The sequence below is a fragment of the Bos mutus genome, chromosome 1 (genome assembly GCF_027580195.1).
Source record: "Bos mutus isolate GX-2022 chromosome 1, NWIPB_WYAK_1.1, whole genome shotgun sequence".
In the NCBI taxonomy this organism is placed as follows: Eukaryota; Metazoa; Chordata; class Mammalia; order Artiodactyla; family Bovidae; genus Bos; species Bos mutus.
Window position 1 is genome coordinate 55,830,290 of NC_091617.1, and position 24,591 is coordinate 55,854,880.

A 24,591-nucleotide genomic window follows, 5' to 3' on the forward strand; every position below is an offset into this window, starting at 1 on the left:
ATCACTTTGCTGACAAAGGTCCATCTAGTCAAAGCTATGGTTTTTCCAGTAGTCATGTATGGATGTGAGAGTTGGACCATAAAGAAGGCTGATCTCCAAAGAATTGATACTTTCGAACTGTGGTGCTAAAGAAGACTCTTGAGAGTCTCTTCAACAGCAAGATCAAACCAGTCAATCCTAAAGGAAATCAACCTTGAATATTCAAGGAAGGACTGATGCTGGAGCTGAAAGTCCAGTACTTTGGCCACCTGATGCAAAGAACTGATTCACTGGAAAAGACCCTGATGCTGGGAAGATCGAGGGCAAGAGGAGAAGGGTGTGACAGAGGATGAGATGGTTGGACGGCATCACTGACTCAATGGACATCAGTTTGAGCAAGCTCAGAGAGATAATGAAGGACAGAAAAGCCCGGTGTGCTGCAGTTCATGGGGTCACAAAGAGTTGGACACGACTTAGTGACTAAACAGTGAACAGCAAGAAGTTTAGATCTAGAGACTTCAGGACAGTATCCACCAAAATCTTAATCTACTGTTTTTGTTCACCCACCTACATTTTCTTTAAATGGGAATGACTCCACTGAATGTGCCATAGTAAGAGGACAACATTATTTCTGGCAGGTAGCTCCCTGTGACCACCATCATTTTCCATAGCACCCCCCACTCCCTGCCCCAGTTTACCAGCTCAGCGCCAGGGTTTGTTTTCTTTTTTTTTCCACATATAAATTAATGATTTTATATTATATTATGTATTAACTTCTTTGCATCATAGTTACTTCACAGAGAACTGACCCAGTGCTACTAGCATCATAGATTACCAATCACCATGGTCAGAAATTATTAATTTGTTGTTGTTCAGTCACTCAGTCATGTCCAACACTTTGTGACCCCATGGACTGCAGCACACCAGGCTTCCTTGTCCTTCACCATCTCCCGGAGCTTGCTGAAATTCATGTCCATTGAGTCGGTGATGCCATCCAACCATCTTGTCTTCTGTCATCCCCTTCCCCTCCTGCCTTCAATCTTTCCCAGCATCAGGGTCTTTTCCAGTGAGTTGGCTCTTTGCACCAGGTGGCCAAAGTATTGGAGTTTCAGCTTCAGCCAGCTTCAGCATCAATCCTTCCAATGAACACCCAGGACTGATATCCTTTAGGATGGACTGGTTTGATCTCCTTGCAGTCCAAGGGACTCTCAAGAGTTTTATCCAACACCGCAGTTAGAAAGCATTAGTTTAAGTGTGCTATCAGATTCTCTGAATGTCAAAAATTGAAGCCAAAGTAGAGGTGCCTGCAAAGGTCTAGTATAAATAAGAGGAAGAGGGAGAGAGAAAACAAGCATTTCTCTTGTGTGCCATCTACCTAAAAACATTCATGCTACCCTAAGATAAGCTTGTACCCATTTTATGAAGGAAAATAAATGTGATAAGCATCAGGAAAATGGATAATAAGGAACTGATGTTTGGCATGCATAGTATGAGCACATCCTAATGGGAACTTTTTGAAGATAGGTAGAAAGAGGTCTTCCCTGGTGGCTCAGATGGTAAAGCATCCACCTGCAATGCAGGAGACCCAGGTTCGACCCCCGGGTCAGGAAGATCCCCTGGAAAAGGAAACGGCAACCCGTTCCACTATTCTTGACTGGGATATCCATGGACAGAGGAGCCTGGCGGGCTGCAGTCCATAGAGTCGCAGAGTCGGACTCAACTGAGTGACTACCACATACACAGAAAAAGAAATAAAGGACTAAAAAACTTTTCTCTTTTTTAGATCTTTTAAAAATGATGTATTGAAATACCCTGAAATTATACATGTTTTAAAGAGGGAGCTCCATGCTGGAGTTCTAGCATCATAAACTTAGTCTTGTGGTTTATTGTGTCACAAAAGCCATCGGTAGGATTACAGACTTACTCTGAGTTGTGGGTACCTCTGCCTTACACATTTTGTCGAGGCATCATCTTTGTGTCCAGCAGAATATTCTTGGAATCAGACAGTGTTTTTACTTTTTCAGTATCATTACGCTGTACACAAACATAAAGCTAAGAAAACAGGTCTTTGGTCTCAAAAAACAGCAGCTGAATGTCAGTTCTGCATAAAGTCTGTATTCTGCTAAAATTATTGAATGAGCTCATAGAGTGTAGTGTTCTGAATACTACCTACCATTCTACATTATGGTTGCTATTGCTAACAAGCCCTGACCTCGTGGTCATGCTTTGAGAGAATGTTGAGGAAATTGATGTCATGATAGCTGTTAGCCACCACCAGTGTGTGTGTGGAGTGAGGTCACGACTGGGTAGAGGGTTGAGGGCATCCAAGGCTGAGCTTGGTTTTAAGAGATACTTCAAACTGCCATCTCTGGGGTCGCACAGAGTCGGACACGACTGAAGGGACTTAGCAGCAGCAGCAAACAGACTTCCAGATACTTCTTATCCCTTTGGTTTATTCTGCTTTCTACCCAAGGTAGTCAACAAAGCATTTGCATTTTATTCTAGGGATTTCTCTCAGAAGAGATACTGAAAACCAGAGCATTTCAGAGGAGGGCAGACAGCTTGCAAAGGGACCAGGTAGTCTACTGGACAGAGAAAGATTAGACATTTTATCAGGAGTAATAGTGTTCTTGACCTGAAAAAATAAATTGAGAAAATGAATTGAAAATAAATATTCTGGGGCACTGGCTCTTCATTTAGTGGCAGCATTGGTGCATTGAAGGCAGCCTTGGAAAAGTTTTCTTTTGTATGGAAAATTTTGTTTGTTTTCGGTTTTGTTTTATTTATTTGTTGTATGATGATGTTCTTGTTTCCTTGTTTTTTCTTCCTTTTTCTGTTTTTGTCTTTACCTCTAAAGTGAATATTCTAGAAAGCAAATTCAGATTTTGCTGAAAGGTATTATTCAGCACTGAAAACTAAATCTGCTATTTAGATTCCTTTACCCTTGAAAAAGTTTCATTTTTCTTTATGACTGTGGGTTTTTACCAAAGTTGGTCACATAAGACAAATAATCTTCAGTTGATAAAATAGAACATGGCCAAGTAGAGAAAGTCATCTTTTCTCCATAAATGGCCAAGTGATTTCATATTATTTGGTATCATACAGTAATCCTATATGAGATCAGAAATGTGCCTGCCTTCTGAAGAAGGTCAGAAGTTGAAGCAATGGGAGGAAGCATGACTCCTCTTGTAATTTGGATGGGCTGGAGAAACCAATGATGAGTGTCTGGTGCTCCAGGTAATACATTAAAAGTGTATCTTCAGCGACTTCAGGCTCTCCCTTGGCATGCAAGGTGCTAGCCAAATTACATTTCATTTGTTCCATGCCCTGATACTGACAAGTCTAGACTTCACCCTAAATTCCTACTGCAATTGCATCTGCTTCTCACTGCAGGTACAGTTCTGCCCCCTCCCCACAGCGTATCAGAGAGAGTAGCAGTATCATAGAGCAGCATTTAAAGTTTTGCTAAGTAAAAGTGCTTTACATATCAGTGGAATCTTAAAATCAATAATAGCAAAAATGTAGCTATAGAGAACAAGTAGGTGTCCATGGATAAAAATTTATTATTTTTAACAAAATAACCAAAGTAGGGACTTCCTTAGTGGCCCAGAGGTTAAGAATCCACCTTCCAGTGCAGGGGACGCAGGTTCAATCCCTGCTTGAGGAACTGAGGCTCTGTGTGCCACAGGCATGTTAGCCCGTGTGCAGCAGCAAAGACCCAGCACAGCCAAAATTTAAAAAAAAATTTTAAGTAACTTTTAAAATGTAATTTTTTAAAAGAGAGACTTTAGGTGCCTAACAGTTATGAAGATGTGATGTTGTAAATGTTAATATGCATTTTCTATGAGATGTTTTCAGAAAATTCAGTTAGGCTGCACTATTGGCATATGGTATTTTAGTTCCGTGACCAGGGATCACACCCATGTTCTCTGCATTGGAAGCACGGAATGGTAACCACTAGACCACCAGGGAAGTGCCTAAAGAGTTTTTTTCTTAATTCTTGCTGGTTGAAGAGAACGGAACTTAGGCCTCTGTACCTCCCTCCATCAGCCCACAGAAGTATGAGGGGAAATATGCCTTATTCCTGTCTTTCTCATGAGAAAACACCTGGCTAAAAATTGGCCCACATTCACTCTCCCAAGTCAGCCTAATTGTTAAGCTTCTGAGGATCCACCATTACTAAAGCTGTCCGTCTCCTTGATGGATACATTTTGTAATGGGGCTGGCAATACTGATTTTTTTTTTTTAGCTGTAATTTTTTAAAGCAGTTTTAGAGTCACAACAAAATTGAAAGGAAGGTACATAGATTTCCCATATACGGACTCCCACCACATATGCATACCCTACCCCTTTATCAACACCCCCCACCAGAGTGGTGCATTTGTTACAATTAACGAACCTACATTGACACAGCACTATTACCCAAAGTTGTTAATTACATAGATTCACTCTTGGGTTTGGACAAATATATATCCTGTATCCATCATTATTGTATCAAACAGTATTTTCATTGCTCTAAAAATCTTCTATGCCCTGTCTGTTCATCCTTGTCTCCCTTCCTACCTTCCCCACTTCAAATTGCTGATAACTACTAATCTTTTTACTGTCTCCATAGCTTTTTTCTTTTCCTGAATGTCATATAGTTGGAGTAATAAAATATTTAGCCCTTCAGATTGGCTTCTTTCACTTAGTAATATGCATGTATAGTTCCTCCATGTCTTTTCATGACTTGATGGCTCATTTCTTTTTAGTGCTAAATACGACTCCATACATAGTCTGGATGTACTACGGTTTATTTATTCATTTACTTACTAAAGGATGTCTTGGTTGCTTCCAAGTGTTGGCATTTGTGACTAAAGCTGCAATAAACATGTGTGCACAGTACTGATTTTAAGATAAACTATATGTTCTTAATTACTGTGGTCATTTCTCTTCAAAAGAACTCTTAGCACTGTCTTTGAAACATCCAGGGTTTGAGTTGATCAACAATATGGTTTAAGAAGATTATGCTAACAATTATCTTATTCATTTTTACATGAATTAATTTTATATGAACGTGTGTTTCAAACATGAACCCCTACTGTGTGCCAGGCTCTATGCTATGGAGGATACAGGCACAAAAACCTCTCTGTACCCAAGAGAGTCTAGAAAAGAAAGCATATTTGGGACTTCCTGGTGGTTCAGTGGCTAAGCCTGTGCTCCAGTGCTGGGGGCCAGGATTCAATCCCTGGTCAGAGAGCTAGATCCCACATACCACAACTAAGACCCAGTGTAGCCAAATAAATTAAAAAAAATTTTTTTAAATAAAACATATTTAAGTGACTGTGCAAGTAAGTTTACATGCGTAAGAAACAGCACTGGTTCTTCATGACCAGAACATCAGAGTAAATAAGTTTTGACTTAGGCCACCGCCTTTTTTTTCCAGAATAGTCAAAATGTGAACAAGTAAAAGGTAAAGTATTTTGTTTAATGATAAACATTCCCAAGTTCTTCTCTTTCTCTTTTGGTTTTTTCCTTCACTTGTGTGACGTCTTTCTAAAGAGACATGACTTTTAAAGCTCTGAAACCTTGAATGCAGTTTCCTCATTGGTATGGTGGTATGGGCTTTATTCACACAACTGGCCACCACCCTTCTATTGCACCCGTAAGAGAAGTCATTTTTTAATTGACCATCTTAAATCACCATATAAGAAATAAAGTGTCCAGAAGCATGAAGGTATAGCAAGAAAGTAGCTGGTGATACATAATCCCAGACCAAATCAAGTGACTGCCAGACTTAGGGGTCATCTACGTAGAATCTGGTGATAGTTTTGTTGGTCTGGCATCTCTGACTAGTTAAACTAATGAGAAGGCCTCCCACAGGCCAGAATGTCTAAACTTTGGAGGAAACATATTGGGAATACACTTTGTAGGATTTGGTTTTGCCTTATATATGAGTAGAGCACTTTGTGTGGTGGTATTTCCCTTGCCAGTATTTTGTCTTCTAAACTGAGTTAAGTTACTTTCACCTAGAGTTGTTAGAGTTGAAGTGACTTGCCTCATCAGACCAGTGATTCTTGTAAGCAACATCATTTCATATTGGATCTTGGGGTGTGTGTGTGTGTGTGTGTGTGTGTGTGTGTGTGCATCTGATGAGACATCAGTATGAAGCAGTATTCTTAAAAGGCTTTTGTGTTTTCTTCAGTGCCAGCACTTCAAATATTGCCCGAATAGAGGAAATGGAGAGACTGTTGAAGCAGGCTCATGCAGAGAAGACAAGGCTGCTTGAATCCAGGGTAGGCCTAAGATCTTTATGCCAGAGGCCAGTGATGTGGCGGTTCAAGATGCCCTGCACTTGACGCTGGAAAACTGTCTTCAGGCCTCAATAAGCAGTGGGACCTTGGAATAGTCACTCTACCTTTCTTGACCTTATTTTCTTTTTATTCTTTTTTATTTTTTGGCCACACCAAATGGCTTTTGGGAGAAGGAAATGGCAACCCACTTCAGTGTTCTTGACTGAAAAATTCCATGGAGAGAAGAACCTGGTAGACTACAGTCCATGGGATCTCAGAGTCCAGCACGACTGCCTGCACGCACAAATGGCTTTTGGAGTCTTAGTTCCCTGACCAGAATTGAACCCGGGCCCTCAAAGTGAACGCACAGATTACTAACCACTGGACCAGTAGGGAAATCCCACTGGCCTCATTTTCTTTTCTAAAAAGTGAGAGTGTAGGAGAGATGTTCTCTACCACTCTTTACTGCAGTACCATTTTTTAAAATGTAAAATGTATATAGCATGGGCATAGTGAATTCTTTGTATTACATTTTCCTCTCAATGGCCCATTTGTTTGCCTGCCGGGGCAAAGGAGAAATGGCAGGTCTTTACACGTTCTCCCTGCCTTGCCAGTTCATGGTAAGGACACTATTATAATATTAAAACTCCCACATTATTATGACTATATTTCAAGCCAGAATCTGCACTTCCTTAGGAATCCCCCAGATTCCTTTGCATCCTGCCTGAAAGGGCACCTCCTTTCCTCCTCTGATTTCCCCACTGCTTCCTCTGCGACCTTCAGCCAGGAAGCCACAGAGCAACAACAGGAATTGGAAGAACCTACACCATCAAAGAAAGGCTAAAAGCTGTGACTAGTGTTGGGTCACAATTAACCTTTTTATATTAAAAATGGAGAGTTTGGGTCATTAGTATGAAAGGACTGAACAGAGTCACAAGCTGGGTTTCACTTAATATTCCATTGTTAACTTTATGTAGTGGCTGCATTTCTGCACAGAATGATTTGAAAGCTCTGTGAGCGATGATTATGGATATTTTACTCTTGGTTATACACTGTAAGAACCTCAGCTATAAAATTAGGAATTGCCTAGTGAGATTTATATATATATGCATTGGAATTATTCAAGTATAACCAGTATGTCTGAAATTTTCTTCTGCATGATGATGCTTAGGAACGAGAAATGGAAGCCAAGAAACGCGCTCTGGAAGAAGAAAAACGACGTCGAGAACTCCTGGAAAAACGGTTGCAAGAAGAAACTAGCCAGAGGCAGAAGTTAATTGAAAAGGAAGTAAAAATAAGGGAGAAACAAAGGGCACAGGTGGGTCGGTCAATCTGGATGGGCTGGCGTAGGTTGCCCCCTGGTGGTCATTTTTTAGAAGACGGTCATGCTGTGTCTGAGGATGCCTGTGGCTGTGCTGCCCATTAGCCCTTGGCTTGTAATGGCCAAGAGAAAGATGTTATTGGGCCAAAAAAAAAGTGTATTTATTTCAAAACTCATTGGGGACAACTAACAAAATGACATTTTTCTTTAGTTAAGCGTGGAACATTTTCATGGGAACCCATTTTTTGGAGTATATTTAAAAAGAAGAATTTTTTTTTTTGAGCAACTTTCAAAGTTCGGCTAGATTCGTTTCTAGAAACAAATACAACACCCCAACTGAGTTGAGAAAAAGAGATTCTATTATGTCATCTTTTGGAAGCAGACACTCCAGCACAGAATAACCAGCCTAGTTCCTTGCTGGTGGAATTAATATTTATGGTGGAATTAATTTTAAATTAATTTTAATGGTGGAATTTAATTAATAATTAATATTTTGAATCATTTTCCTAACCACACTGTGTTGTCACAGTGCTGCCAGTCCACACACATGGGCCCAGAATTGCTGAACTCAGGAGAACCATCACTTTGTTTAACTTCCTATCTCAGTCATCCTGGAGTTTGGTCTTGTCACTAGAACTGCTTACATAATGTATGTTTCCTGAGAAACTAGAGTAAAATTTTAAGTACCATGTAATTTAAAGATCAAGTCAGCTTTACCAAGGCTTACTAGATTTAAAGATAAAAGGTACCAGTTCCCTTATTCCTTCCAGTTGCTGGCAGTTTGAAGTTCAGCAGTGAGAGATTTGCCTTAATCTGTGGCACCTGTCTAGAGTCAGAGTACCACAGAATCAAAGGCAAAATAAAGGAAAAATCCAAGTAAAACGTGTTCGTTTTATTTCATTATGCCAAACCTCTGTCACATTTTGATTTGCCGGAAAGGTCATCCATGACTATTTGGTATCTGAAGCCAAACCAAAGGCACAATTCTATTTTAATCTCAGTGATTAGTTTTGTTTCCAAGTACATGATTAGGTTATGTTCCCCCAGGACAAAGGGGTGGGGTAGTTAACAGCATAAAATACAAGACCGTTTTAGAAATGGTGACATGCACTTCCTAGACTAGACGAACCTCTGCTCCAGCTGTGGTAAACTTAAAGACATCAACGTACACCTCTTCAGTGTCTGGTCCCGGACAACTCATTGGCTACAGCTTTCATTCCACATTCTTACCTTATTTTAACTTTGCCTTTCAAAACACCTCTGCCTTCAGTTTCTATCAGAGATTATACGTAAATCAGCATGTACATACATATATGCTTGGGGTATCTAGTGGGGGCTGTACTTACTAAATGACGTTCAGTCAGTTACATCATGTCTGAGGTTATATAAGGAGAACTGTTGTTGAGGTTGTGGCAGGGAGAACTGGGAACGTTACAGTGGAGGAGCCCTCATCTGCAAGAAGCAGCCGAGAGAACTTCATGCCTTATTTCCTTATGTTTTTGTCTTGTTATCGGCCGTGCCAAGCGGCATATGGAATCTTAGTTCCCTGACCCGGCATCAAACCCATGCCCCCTGTGTTGGAAGTATGGAGTCTTAACCACTGGACCGCCAGGGAAATCCCTTCCCTGTTTTAAGTGCTGAGTACCTCTTTTAAAACTAAGGTAAATGACATGTTTCCATTTTCTTATCTGGCCTTTTCAAGGAACAGAATCTGTTGGCCTGAATTTATTCACATCCCCCTCTTCCCCATACCATAGCATTTTTCTTTAAATGCCATCCACTTTTTAGATTCCAAATGACAGTGTTTAAGTTCTCATAATTGCATGGACGTTCGAACACTTAGGCTTTTCAGTTCATAAACATCTGTGACCTAAAACCAAACAAAGAGCTATAGATTAGATGGGCTTGTGCATTTCCAGGCTCGACCTCTGACCCGCTATCTGCCTGTGCGGAAGGAAGACTTTGATTTGCGGAGCCACGTAGAGACTGCTGGCCACAATATCGATACGTGTTATCATGTGTCAATCACAGAGAAGACCTGCAGAGGATTCCTCATCAAAATGGGTGGAAAAATTAAAACCTGGAAAAAACGTTGGTTTGTTTTTGATCGGAACAAGCGCACCTTCTCTTATTATGCAGGTGGGTCATAAAAAAAATCCAAGTGATATTCAAATCAGGAATTTTCTGTTAAAGAACAAAAGCAATAAAATTCAGAATAAATAAGTAAAGTGAAAAGTAATAGATTAATGGCAATATTAGCTTGATAGATGTATATTGTATTCAGATCATATGGTCCAGTATTTACGAATTTCCTCTAGAAATAATAAAAATTACATTTTTAAAAAGTGTGAGTCAGTTTGTTCTGGTTCTGAAATAAACCAAATAAATATTAAGTGGAATGTATTTTTTAGACCAAAATATTATCTTTTAAACCATGAGATCAGAAAAGGTTTCTATTTACTTATTTATGGTCATATGCCCTATTTAAGTCACACACAATTAGGCAGCTTAGCTGACAGCCATTCAGCTCTAGTTCATGGTAATTTCAGCAGTGAAAAGCTCCTCAGTGAACTATTGAATAAGTTAAGTATTTACTGGGTAAATTTCCAGTAAATACTGGAATATTTTGGGGTTCTTTAAATGATAGATTATGAGACTTGTACCCTACTGAATCCTCTATGAATACAGGAATATTTGTGTAACCAGTGTACTTATTAAGAACCCCCTTATTTACACATAGATTTCATATGAAATATGCCCATTAGCTGCACAAGTATAGCTGTACTCTCTTTTCAGCTGCTGAATAAGAGTAGTGTCAGACTCAAGGTTATAAAGACACCCTGCCTTGGGGTGATAGTTCCAGCATTTATGAGCATTGTTGGGAATTGTTACAAAGTGTAGCAAGTAATAAATTTAAAAAAACAGTCCAGTCATTTAATCTGTAGGGTGTGGTCAGGTATGTTTATGAAGAAAGGTGTGAGAAACCAAGAAGCATGTGAAAGAAAAGAACTTCTGGCTATGGAGTCCCAGAATCCCAGAGTGAAGGGTGGGCAGGGTACATGCCTTTAAGTTGGGGGCTCTTTGTGTGGGGCTTGAGTTGCTACGGTGGAGAGCAAATGGCCTAACTCACTGACTGGTTACCTCTTTGGGGCTTTCTGACTTTGGGTTTTATAAGAATCCAAAGACAAGATCTTCAGTTAATACAATAGAAGAGATGCCAATGTAATAAGAAATGCCAATTCAGTGTCTGCAAAATGCATAAAGAAGTTTTGCTGTGTGCTAGTCTCCACTGACAACCTTAGCCAGAATTTTAAAATAATTCAAATAAAACAGCTTTGCTCATCTCTGCTCCTTTTTTCTAGGAGCCTTATTTCATTCTTTCTTTGGTCTGACAGGTGAGAGGTTCAGTGCTTCTTTCTGGCCCATGTAAATGTGTTTTTCAAATTTGAACTTCTTAGTGACCAGTTTTCAATTTTTTTTTTAAGTACCAAAACATTTTGGTATATGAACGATTAACTCAGAACCCTAATACCTAAAACAGACAAAAATTATATTTAATTCAGCTTTTTAATATTTACAGATTGTACAACTGACTGGTGAAACCTAGTTTGGCAAACGAAACGCTGCCCATTTGGCTCTGTTTGCTGCCATCATCAGCTTCCCTGCTCCCACCCTCCCCACCCCAACTCTTTCCCAGACACCACCAAGCACAGGGATAGATGAGCCAGCAGGCTTGTCCTGCAGATGTAGTTCAGGCTGGACCTTTCCCATAGGCGCCACGGGATCAAATCCCATGTCAGCAAGCTAGTCAGCTTGGTAAATGAACACGGCATGTGTGTAGGGCCTGAGCCAAACTCGTAGGTCTCCCTGTGGAGCAGGCCCCTGTGCTCGGCCTCCCACACAGTAACTGAGCAACTTTAGAAGAGTCTCTAAACAAACCTAAGGCACAGAAAATATGTCTGTAAATTGCTAGGATAATGCTTTTGAGAAGGAATACTAGAATTATCCCATCAATTTACAAGAGCCTTGTATTTTTCGTTCTTACTGATGTGCCCTACAAACAAAAGTTTTCTTCCCCCAGTTTTCTGCCTGCTTTGAAACACTGACAAGGTTTACTTTTATCTTCAGATTTTATTTTGTATCCATTTCCAGAAAACAGAGTATTATTGTTTTCCGGTGAATGAATTATTGCAGGATCTTTTCCACCAAATGTTTGAGAAACACATTGACCTTTTCTTTCACAGAAACTGATGGAAACCCACTGAACATGGTATTAATTAAAAGTGTTTCCCTAGGAAGAGCAAAAATAAACACAAAAATATGGTCTATGCTCAAATAAGTTTTAAAAAATGCTAAGTTAAATGCAATTATATAGGTTTATTTTCTGCTGAACTTACCAGGGCTGATATTTTTCAAATTTGCTTTTTACTGTTGTTATTGGGGTGGGGGGGGCAAGGACTCTCATTTTAGTAAAAACATCAAAATGCAACTTAGTCTAAATAATTAAAGTAAGTCTCTGTCCCATGACATAAGTTCTGACCTTTTCTAACACTGTTAAGCATGAAATATCCTTTCAGATTTTCTCCATGCCTTTTCATATATGGTTCAATGTACATAGGTATTGTTTCTTCTTTAATCCATTTAGGACCAAATTATTCACCCTGTTCATACCTTTCTTCTCATAATGATATTTCAAGGTTTTTCTCTTGAGCGCTTGCATATTTACCTTGGTCTTTTCACTGGCTGTGTAGATTCCATTGTGTGGCTGGTCTAGAATTGAATCAGTTCCCTGTGAAGGCTCCAGCAAGTCTTTTGCAGCATTGTGGGTGGCTCTAGCGGTGAAGAACCCGCCTGCCAATGCAGGAGACGTAAGAGACACTGGTTTGATACCTGGGTTGGGAAGATTGCCTGGAGGAGGGCACAGCAACCCATTCCAGTGTCTTGCCTGGAGAATCCCATGGACAGAGGTGCCTGGTGGGCTACAGTCCATAGGGTCACACAGAGTCAGACACAACTGAAGCAACTTAGCACGCAGGTCCTAATGAACACAAATACGTATACACATGCATAAGAAGCTCTTTTAGGATGCAGTTTTAGAAGCAAAATTGCTGAGTAAGAGAATTTTGGCACTTTCCATTGTGTATGTTTTACCAAATTGACTTCCAAAAGAGGCTTTCTTATTTGCATTTCCTCCAACAGTGTATGATAAGAGCCTCTTTCTCTGCTTCCTCATCCATGATTTTGAGATTTTTTTTTTTAAATGTACTTGCATGTGTTATCATCCCTGCAGAGATTAAATTACAAAATATCTCAAGAACTTATTGTTCTTATTAGTCATTACAGAGTGATGTTATTTGGTTGGTGGTTTCGTTGGTGGCTTTGTTTTCTTTAATGTTTGGTTTGGTTTTTATGGCAAATATGATGAAATCTTTGGAAGCAGTTTGAAAAGCGTTGCATTGAAAGGACATTAAATTATTAACATGAAGCTCTGTTGGGAACAGGGTTTAAAAAAAAACAAGCAGAGTAGACAAGAAATTTGATAGGGAAGAAACATAAGTAGGATATTATTTTAAATTATAAATAAAAAGCACACTTATTACAAATGTTTATAACAGTTCCAGTTCAGTTGCTCAGTCATGTCTGACTCTTTGTGACCCTATGGACTGCAGCACGCCAGGCTTCCCTGTCCATCACCAACTCCTGGAGCTTACTCAATCTCATGTCCATTGGGTTGGTGATGCCTTCCAACCATCTCATCCTCTGTCGTCCCCTTCTCTTCCCGCCTTCAATCTTTCCCAGCATCAGGGTCTTTTCTAGTGAATCAGTTCTTTGCATCAGGTGGCCAAAGTATACAACTACTGTCTTGAGAATGTAGGAAAATATTTTTTATTGATGTTAATGGTGTTTACACTTTGTGTGCTAAACTGACAGTCAATATTCTATATTATATTTTGACTGCTAATTTAGTGAAAAGCCTTGAGCAAAGTTACTTAGTCCCTTTCATGTAGGGTTGCTAATTCCAAACTTTTTTTTTTCTCTTTTTTCAGGATGGAATGGGGCTAACCTACGTTATCTGAATTAACCTTAGACAATTTAAATGCTAGATAAATTTTTTAATTAATTCATTTATTTTAATTGGAAACTAATTACAATATTGTTGTGGTTTAAATGCTAGATAAATATTTTAATGATGGTTATAATGAAGTTGTGATTTTTTCTGTTCATCAGTGGTGATAAAGTATTTATTTTAACACTCATCTGCCATTGCAGACAAGCATGAAGCTAAATTAAAAGGAGTAATATACTTTCAAGCCATTGAAGAAGTATATTATGATCACCTCAAGAACGCTAATAAGGTAAGCAGTGAATTTCAGATTGCCACGATTTGAATGCATAAGTTGGGGTGAGAGTTTCCCAAAGGTCCAGTGCTTAAGACTCCATGATTCTACTGCAGGGCAAGCCGGTTTGATTCCTGGTTGGGGAACTAAGAGCCCACATGGCGCATGGCCAAAAAAAAAGTTGGGTGAAAGAAGGAGTTAGTACTTGCTTATGAGGAAACTTCAAGGAAACATCTTAGTAAGGCAAGAGTAGTAGTTACTGAGCTATTTTTGGAGCACTCACTATCAGCGAGGTACCCCTGCTAGAACTTTACAGTGTATCTGCTAAAATGACTGGTGAGCTCACTGTGAGAGTTCTTGTGCAAAAAGGCCAGAAAGATGGTCAATCTTGAGAAAGGTGTTGAGGGCAAGACTGTAGGTTATATTAGAGCAAAAGTAATGGCTACATAGGTTTCTATAAATTGGAACTTTTAACGAGGAAGAAGCCCTCACGTATCTCTGTGTTATATTTAATGTTGTATTTGCAATGTATTCGGTTTACATTCTTTTCCTCTCTTGATTTTCTTTCTAGAGTCCTAATCCTTTACTTACCTTTAGCGTCAAGACACATGACAGAATCTACTACATGGTGGCCCCATCGCCAGAAGCCATGCGGATCTGGATGGACGTTATCGTGACTGGGGCAGAAGGCTACACTCACTTCTTGTTGTAGCGAGCTGACACAACTTCAGGGCAGACTGCAATCTCTTACAAGAATGAAGCCATACCAACACCAGGTGGACAGACCCAACAGACCCATCCCTTTAACTGTGGATACTCAGAACTGCGTTCATATTAACAGGAAGTCATTTGTAACAGAGAAAGAAGAGGTTTTAATTCAGAGCTTGATCATAAATAATTCAAAGCTTGATCATAAACAGCAAAAGAATTGCCTATGAGAAAGAAAACACTCTTTTGGTAAAGAGCATCACTTATAGGAACATTTCTTATAAACTTTTTATCAATTGTTGACTTTGATGAAATAAACTGGTTTACAAAATGTCTGTATGTACTTGGAAAACATGAAATTATTTTAGCACCCAAATCATTGGCGGCATTGACGTTACTGGTAATCAACTCGCTCTTTTTTAAAGGAGTATTTTGTGGAAGATTATTTTATAAATATTAATATAAACAAATAAGGGCTTGGAAAGGGAGTGTATTGTAGGAGGAGTTTGGCCCTGATTTTTAAGTACTACACCAAAACCAAAGACTTGACATGACCTCTGCTGAACAGTAGTAGTTTCAAGTGATGAACTGCGTTTAGTGTCACTCTGCATTTTAAAATGGTACTTTGTTGCCAACAAGCGCCCAGGAAATTGACTTTGAAGAGTCACCACCAGCATAAGCTACTGTCCATACATAGCAAACACTTTGTAAAAGAAGAACAAAAAGCTGTGTGTTGTAGGAAGAAGCAGTCTTGGACATTCTATCACACTGGGCAATTTAAAATAAAGAGAGTGTTTAGCTTCAGCTGCTTTGCTGATGATTTCTCCATTCCCAGTGCTGAGAATAAAGGCAACAGTAACTGATTTCCTTTAGATTGTCCAACTTCTCTTTGTTGTGGAGTACACGTGTTAACCGCAGCCTCACGTGATATAACTATGAAATAGAGCTCTGTTTTCACCAAAGAACAGACCAATTAGAATACTTATTTTCCAAAGTATTGTAGTTCTATTCAGAGGCACATGAAGTTCACCTTAATGTTCTCTGTAATGTACTGTTTTATGATGTTTTTTCTTTACAGTTAGCTTTTGTTTTTTAGAGTTCAATTAATTTGTATTGAATGAAATGACTTCAGGCAAGTCCTTTTGTAACAGTTTTTCAAATGCCATTTATCCTGGTTTATCATGTTGTGTGTGTTTGTAAGTATGAATGTACTCTTTCTACTCATTGACAAAGGAATAGAAGTAGAAAATAATAATGTTACTTACTAGTAAAAATGAAATGATTAGATTAGAAGTGTCTATAAAATTTGTCAGGCCTGACTGGGTACAATTTTTTTTTTTAATTTGCAGTGGTTTATATACATGTTGCCAATAATAAGATTTTGCGACTGGATTACACATGACGTTACTTGAACAGTGAAGGACAGAATCACAATTGCAGAAGACATTTTCATAATCTGTTTCTACAGAGATCACCCCTCAACCCTGTAGTGATCTAAGACAGTGAAGGACAGGTGCTGAACGTTTGTTGGTTAATGTAAAGATATAACTTTTCTGAATTGTACTTTACTTTCTTCATAGGACTGTAAAGATGCTCTAATCAACTTTCTATCTTGCACGATGTAGTAAATGGTTCAAATATGTGTGTCAAAATGTGTTGAGTTTGGATTAAAATGTTGATCAGATTTCACATTCTAAAATAAACTCATTTTAATTAGGAAATTACCCATTGGTAACATGACAAGGGATGAATTAATCAGCAGAAGTCAACTGTAGAATGGACATAAAGTTTGTGTGCTAGCTAACATTGTGACTTGTAGTTTATAAACTGAAATAATCAGATATGTCTCTGGTCACATTCCTGTTGCTAACAAAATGAGATACCCCTGAGAAATCTGGCATCTTTATGTCTAATTGCATCAATGCAATTATTACTGGGGATTGAAAGAGTGCATTTACCTATCTTTCTCTCTGATGGGGAAAAAATCACACAGGTGTGAAGTTAAAGCTCTAAGGCTTTACTTGGTGGGGACCACATTTGTCTCCCTGAACTAAGGCAGCAGATTTCAGAGAAAAACTGCCCTCAACAGCATGTCCTTTCACACATGTTAATGAAGGCAACATTGATAGTAGGTCAATGGAAACAACATTGTCTGCTTCAAGCCCATCACCGTCAGTAAAAGCATCTTCACTTGACTCCAGTCACAATTTTTGCTGATGTGTTAAATTGATGAAGGTGGATGGAGAAAATGATTCATGGGTTCGTGGGTTTCTCTGGGGTTGTGTGTGTGTGTGTGTGTGTGTAGTGCCTTTCCCAGTATGTGAACAAGTAAAATTTTATTTGTTTTGCTTCACATAAAATGCCAGAGACATGTAAAAATAAAGGGAGAGAATACGGACAGGAATGACTGAGAATATTTGGATTATCCAAAACCACAGTAAGAAGTGTTTGCTGTTAAGATACTATGGATGCTGAAGTGATGTGCATCACCTTAGTGATTTTAGCCCCTTTGGAGTCTACGACAAGCTTAATGGAGAGCCAGAGAAATAACTCCGCAGCTTTTGGAGAAAGTTGCTAAATCAAGCAGCTATCCTTGCTCTGTTTCTGGCATTATACCTCTCAAGGAAGAAATCTATTCTTTCATCTGTCCAACTTTCCTGGTGCCTTCTAAAGAATAGTTTCTCAAAACTCCAAAGATAAGCTGAATTCACTGTATCCAGCCTTTGCCTTTGACTCTAGCACCGGCCATTGCTCCAGAATTTATGACCAATATGGTTAAGTGGCTTTACTCAAAGTCGTAAACCAGCCACTGTAACTTTTGCATAGAAAACAAACAACAAAAAAACTGAGGTAAGGCTTTACTTGATGCTTGAGGCCTCCAAGAATTGCTTTGAAGGACATCAGAGCTGGAATCCAGAGACCCTTGTACCACAATTTATTCAATCATATTTTTATTGGCCGTTCCATTTTTCTTCTGTTTGCCTCTGAAAATGCTGCTCTAGCAGATAACATCAGATCAGATCAGATCAGTTGCTCAGTCGTGTCCGACTCTTTGGGACCCCATGAATCACAGCACGCCAGGCCTCCCTGTCCATCACCAACTCCCGGAGTTCACTCAGACTCACGTCCATCGAGTCAGCAATGCCATCCAGCCATCGCATCCTCTGTCATCCCCTTCTCCTCTTGCCCCCAATCCCTCCCAGCATCAGAGTCTTTTCCAATGAGTCAACTCCTTGCATGATGTGGCCAAAGTATTGGAGTTTCAGCTTTAGCATCATTCCTTCCAAAGAAATCCCAGGGCTGATCTCCTTCAGAATGGACTGGTTGGATCTCCTTGCAGTCCAAGGGACTCTCAAGAGTCTTCTACAACACCACAGTTCAAAAGCATCAATTCTTCAGCACTCAGCCTTCTTCACAGTCCAACTCTCACATCCATACATGACCATAGGAAAAACCATAGCCTTGACTAGGCGAACCTTTGTTGGCAAAGTAATGTCTCTGCTTTTGAATATGCTATCTAGGTTGGTCATAACTTTCCTTCCAAGGAGTAAGCGTCTTTTAATTTCATGGCTGCAGTCACCATCTGTAGTGATTTTGGAGCCCAGGAAAATAAAGTCTGACATTGTTTCCACTGTTCCCCATCTATTTTCCATGAAGTGGTGGGACCGGATGCCATGATCTTCGTTTTCTGAATGTTGAGCTTCAAGCCAACTTTTTCACTCTCCACTTTCACTTTCATCAAGAGGCTTTTGAGTTCCTCTTCACTTTCTGCCATAAGGATGGTGTCATCTGCATATCCGAGGTTATTGATATTTCTCCTGGCAATCTTGATTCCAGCTTGTGTTTCTTCCAGTCCAGCGTTTCTCATGATGTACTCTGCATATAAGTTAAGTAAACAGGGTGACAATATACAGCCTTGACGTACTCCTTTTCCTATTTGGAACCAGTCTGTTGTTCCATGTCCAGTTCTAACTGTTGCTTCCTGACCTGCATACAAATTTCTCAAGAGGTAGATCAGGTGGTCTGGTATTCCCATCTCTTTCAGAATTTTCCACAATTTATTGTGATCCACATAGTCAAAGGCTTTGGCATGGTCAATAAAGCAGAAATAGATGCTTTTCTGGAACTCTCTTGCTTTTTCCATGATCCAGCGGATGTTGGCAATTTGATCTCTGGTTCCTCTGCCTTTTCTAAAACCAGCTTGAACATTAGGAAGTTCACAGTTCACATATTGCTGAAGCCTGGCTTGGAGAATTTTGAGCATTACTTTACTAGCATGTGAGATGAGTGCAATTGTGCGGTAGTTTGAGCATTCTTTGGCATTGCCTTTCTTTGGGATTGGAATGAAAACTGACCTTTCCAGTCCTGTGGCCACTGCTGAGTTTTACAAATGTGCTGGCATATTGAGTGCAGCACTTTCACAGCATCATCTTTCAGGATTTGAAATAGCTCAGCTGGAATTCCACCACCTCCACTAGCTTTGTTTGTAGTGATGCTTCCTAAAGCCCACTTGACTTCACATTCCAGGATGTCTGGCTGTAGGTGAGTGATCACACCATTGTGGTTCTCTGGGTCATGAAGATCTTTTTTGTGTAGTTCTTCTGTGTATTCTTGCCACCTCTTCTTAATATCTTCTGCTTCTGTTAGGTCCATACCATTTCTGTCCTTTATCGAGCCCATCTTTGCATGAAATGTTCCTTTGGTATCTCTGATTTTCTTGAAGAGATCCCTAGTCTTTCCCATTCTGTTGTTTTCCTCTATTTCTTTGCATTGATCGCTGAAGAAGGCTTTCTTATCTCTTCTTGCTTTTCTTTGGAACTCTGCATTCAGATGTTTGTATCTTTCCTTTGCTCCTTTGCTTTTCCCTTCTCTTCTTTTCACAGCTATTTGTAAGGCCTCCCCAGACAGCCATTTTGCTTTTTTGCATTTCTTTTCCATGGGGATGGTCTTGATCCCTGTCTCCTGTACAATGTCACGAACCTCCGTCCATAGTTCATCAGGCACACTCTATCTATCACATCTAGGCCCTTAAATCTATTTCTCACTTCCACTGTATAATCATAAGGGATTTGATTTAGGTCATACCTGAATGGTCTAGTGGTTTTCCCTACTTTCTTCAATGTAAGTCTGAATTTGGCAATAAGGAGTTCATGATCTGAGCCACAGTCAGCTCCTGGTCTTGTTTTTGCTGACTGTATAGAGCTTTTCCATATTCAGCTGCAAAGAATATAATCAATCTGATTTCAGTGTTGACCATCTAGTGATGTCCATGTATAGAGTCTTCTCTTGTGTTGTTGGAAGACGGTGTTACATCCTTATAAACCATTATTGTTTTCTATAGGATGGTCACAAATTGGGGCCATTGGGTCAAAGAGCATTGACAATGATGTAAATTTTGAATTGTCATAGGTGATATTACTTGACAAAAGAGTTTAGCGGTTTACTTTCTCACCATCCATACACGAATGCCAGCTTGCCAATAATTGTTCATTTTAACTTCTGCCAACATGATGGGTAGGAAAAATGGAATGCTAATTTTTAACATTTAATTCATGTTATTATTTCACGTTTTTCAATTAGTGAGCTTGATCATCGTGTTTACATATGTGAACTGCCTATCACAAATATTGGCCAATTTTATTGGAATTAAGTATTTTTTCTACCAGTTTCTGGGAGCAGCTTGCTAAGTCACTTCAGTCGTGTCCGACTCTGTGCGACCCCAGAGATGGCAGCCCACCAGGCTCCCCCGTCCCTGGGATTCTCCACGCAAGAACACTGGAGTGGGTTGCCATTTCCTTCTCCAATGCAGGAAAGTGAAAAGTGAAAGTGAAGTCGCTCAGTCGTGTCCGACTCTTAGCGATCCCACGGACTGCAGCCTACCAGGCTCCTCCGTCCATGGGATTTTCCAGGCAAGAGTACTGGAGTGGGGTGCCATTGCCTTCTCCGGGGAGCAAGCTAAACAGAAGTATTAACATTTTGTTATCCACTCAGAAAATCAATTTCGCTATACGTTTTTATTCTTCTTTATTCCAGGGGTTTCAAATCTTGCTTTAAAATTTTACTTTTATCTATACTATATTCTCCTAAAGTGTATTTAATCCTCTCGGTTTTATTCTTTCATTGAGACGGTTTAACTACTGGAATTTATCTTCGCACACAGTATGAGGGAGTGTGTGTTAGTCTCTCAGTCCTGTCCGACTCTTTGCGACCCCATGGACTGTAGCCCACCAGACTCCTCTGTTCATAGAATTCTCCAGGCAAGAATACTGGAGTGGGTTGCCATTTCCTTCTCCAGGGGATCTTTCCCACCCAGGGATCAAACCCGCATCTCCCACATTGGAAGAAGATTCTTTACCATCTGAGTCACCTGGGAAGTATGAGAGAGGGGTCTTAATAATTCAACGGTCTGACATACAAAGAGCTAGAACAAAAACAAATTGAAAAGAAGCAGTGAAAGTTCAGTTCCACTCCAGGCGTTTATACAAGCACGATTAAGGTTAGAATTTGGAAACATTCCCTGTACAAGTCAATGTATTGCAAGGTTGTTGCTGTACCATGAAAGACATTGGAATTTTTCGTCTCCAACGGAGAAAAATTCAATTCGGGGCCAGTGAAGAAGCTTGATTGCTCAGAGCTTTTGTGTAATAAAGTTTTATTAAAGTATAAAAGAGATAGAGAAAGCTTCTGATAGACGTCAGAAGGGGGCAGAAAGAGTGCCCCCCTGCTAGTTTTTAGTTGGATATTATATAGCTACTCAGTTCAGTTCAGTCGCTCAGTCATGTCCGACTCTTTCAGTCTGCTAATTAGAGAAACAAGACTCTGAAATGCAGTACTTGGATGCAATCTCAAAAATGATGGAATGATCTCTGCTCGTTTTCAAGGGAAACCATTCAATATCACAGTAATCCATGTCTATGTTCCAACCACTAATGCTTAAGAAGCTGAAGTTGAACAGTTCTATGAAGACCTACAAGACCTAGAACTAACACCCAAAAAAGATGTCCTTTTCATTATAGGAGACTGGAATGCAAAAGTAAGAAGTCAAGAGTAACAGACAAATTTGGCCTGGAGTTGGAAAAGACTCTGATGCTGCAAGCGATTGGGGGCAGGAGGAAAAGGGGATGACAGAGGATGAGATGGCTGGATGGCATCACCAACTCGATGGACGTGGGTTTGGGTGAACTCCAGGAGTTTGTGATGGACAGGGAGGCCTGGCGTGCTGCAATCCATGGGGTCGCAAAGCGTCGGACACGACTGAGCGACTGAACTGAACTGAATTGACTGAACAGGCAAATCTGGCCTTGGAGTACAGAATGAAGCAGTGCAAAGGCTAAGAGAATTTTCCCAAGATAATGCACTGGTATTAGCAAACATCCTCTTCCAACAACACAAGAGAAGACTCTACACATGGACATCACCAGATGGTCAATAACAAAATCAGATCGATTATATCCTTTGCAGCCAAAGATGGAGAAGCTCTATACAGTCAGCAAAAACAAGACCAGGAGCTGACTGTGGCTCAGATCATGAACTTCTTATTGCCAAATTCCTTATATTGAAGAAAGTAGGGAAAACCACTAGACCATTCAGGTATGACCTAAATCAAATCCCTTATGATTATACAGTGGAAGTGAGAAATAGATTCAAGGGATTAGATCTGATAGGGTGCCTGAAGAACTATGGACAGAGGTTCGTGACATTGTACAGGAGGTAGGGATCAAGATCATCCCCCCCAAAAAGAAATGCAAAAAGGCAAAAGGTTTGTCTGAGGAGGCCTTACAAATAGCTGAGAAAAGAAGAGAAGCTAAAGGCAAAGGAACGATATACCCATTTGAATGCAGAGTTCCAAAGAATAGCAAGGAGAGATAAGAAAGCCTTCCTCAGGAATCAATGCAAAGAAATAGAGGAAAACAATAGAATGGGAAAGACTAGAGATCTCTATAAGAAGATTAGAGATACCAAGGGAACATTTCATGCAAAGATGAAATGCACAATAGAGGACAGAAATGGTATGGACCTAACAGAAGCAGAAGATATTAAGAAGAGGTGGCAAGAATACACAGAAGAACTATACAAAAAAGATCTTCATGACCTGGATAATCACGATGGTTTGATCACTCACCTAGAGCCAGACATCCTGGAATGTTAAGTCTGGTGTGCCTTAGGAAGTATCACTACGAACAAAGCTAGTGGAGGTGACGGAATTCCAGTTGAGCTATTTCAAATCCTAAAAGGTGATGCTGCGAAAGTGCTGCACTCAATATGCCAGCAAATTTGGAAAACTCAGCAGTGGCCACAGGACTGGAAAGGTCAGTTTTCATTCCAATCCCAAAGTAAGGCAATGCCAAAGAATGCTCAAACTACCACACAGTTGCATGCATCTCACACGCTAGTAATGCTCAAAATTCTCTAAGCCAGGATTCAACAGTACGTGAACCATGAACTTCCAGATGTTCAAGCTGGTTTTAGAAAAGGCAGAGGAACCAGAGATCAAACTGTCAACATTCCTTGGATCATCGAAAAAGCAAGAGAGTTCCAGAAAAACATCTATTTCTGCTTTATTGACTATGGCAAAGCCTTTGACTGTGTGGATCACAACAAACTGTGGAAAATTCTTTAAGATATGGGAATACCAGACCACCTAACCTGCCTCTTGAGAAATCTGTATGCAGGTCAGGAAACAACAGTTAGAAATGGACATGAAACAACAGACTGGTCCCAAATAAGAAAAGGAGTACATCAAGGCTGTATATTGTCACCCTGCTTATTTAACTTATATGCAGAGTACATCATTCAGCCTGGATGAAGCACAGGCTGGAATCAAGAGTGCCAGTAGATATATCAATAACCTCAGATATGCAGATAATACCACCCTTATGGCAGAAAATGAAGAAAAACTAAAGAGCCTCTTGATGAAAGTGAAAGAGGAGAGTGAAAAAGTTGGCTTAAAGCTCAACATTCAGAAAACTAAGATCATGGCACCTGGTCCCACCACTTCATGGCAAATAGATGGGGAAAGGATGGAAACAGTGACAGATTTTTTTTGGGGGGGGTGGGGGGGCTCCAAAATCACTGCAGATGGTGACTCAGCCATAAAATTAAAAGACGCTTGCTCCTGTGAAGAAAAATTATGACCAACCTAGACAGCAGAGACATTGCCAACAAAGGACCGTCTAGTCAAAGCTATGGTTTTTCTAGGAGTCATGTATGGATGTGAAAATTGGACTATAAAGAAAGCTGAGTGCCAAAGAATTGATGTTTTTGAACTGTGGTGTTGGAAAAGATTCTTGAAGAATCCCTTGGACTGCAAGGAGATCCATCCAGTCCATCCTAAAGGAAATCAGTCCTGAGTATTCATTGGAAGGAATGATGCTGAAGCTGAAACTCCAATAGTTTGACCACCTGATGTGACGAACTGACTCATTGGGGAAAAAAAAAAAAAACCCTGATGATGGGAAAGACTGAAGGCGGGAGGAGAAGGGGACTACAGAGGATGAGATGGTTGGATGGCATCACCAACTCGATGGATATGAGTTTGAGTAAACTCTGGGAGTTTGTGATGGACAGGGAAGCCTGGCATACTACAGTCCATGGGGTCACAAAGAGTCCGACCCAACTGAGTGACTGAGCTGAATTAGAGAAAGGAAATTCTCAAAATTCAGAGACTGGCACCAGGTCCCTCACCCACTACATGCATTTTGAGATAACATTAGTACAAGGAGAGTTGTTCCGGGTCATAAAATGATTGACGTGAATCTTGCAGAAAGGCTGGTTTCCAAGCAAATACAGTCTCATTAACATAGCTTAAGAGAATATTCACATGAGTAAAACATACAGGTTTGTCAAGTGCGTTCTGAGTCTTAGGTGGAATGGATTTGAAGACAGAGTCCAAATACATAGTTAATTAACATAGCTTAAGACAAACATTTCCGTAAGAAAAACATTGATTAGCTCAAGGTTTGAGAAATGTTAA

At 39.9% G+C, this 24,591-nt stretch overlaps 1 protein-coding gene across 9 annotated transcripts in view; it reads left to right on the forward strand.

Moving 5' to 3' along the window:
- PHLDB2 (pleckstrin homology like domain family B member 2) overlaps positions 1-16,342 on the forward strand; it is a 240,793-nt gene extending 224,451 nt beyond the window's left edge. For 8 of the 9 annotated variants that reach the window (XM_070369008.1, XM_070369044.1, XM_070369048.1 and 5 more), the window contains 5 exons: positions 6,164-6,254; positions 7,423-7,569; positions 9,492-9,711; positions 13,843-13,928; positions 14,482-16,342. In XM_070369008.1, the coding sequence (XP_070225109.1) occupies positions 6,164-6,254; positions 7,423-7,569; positions 9,492-9,711; positions 13,843-13,928; positions 14,482-14,622 (685 nt within the window). In that variant the 3' untranslated portion in view covers positions 14,623-16,342. The remainder of the gene's footprint in view (positions 1-6,163; positions 6,255-7,422; positions 7,570-9,491; positions 9,712-13,842; positions 13,929-14,481) is intronic. The other variant, XM_070369028.1, reaches the window with a different exon arrangement.
- The last annotated feature ends 8,249 nt before the right edge of the window (positions 16,343-24,591 follow it).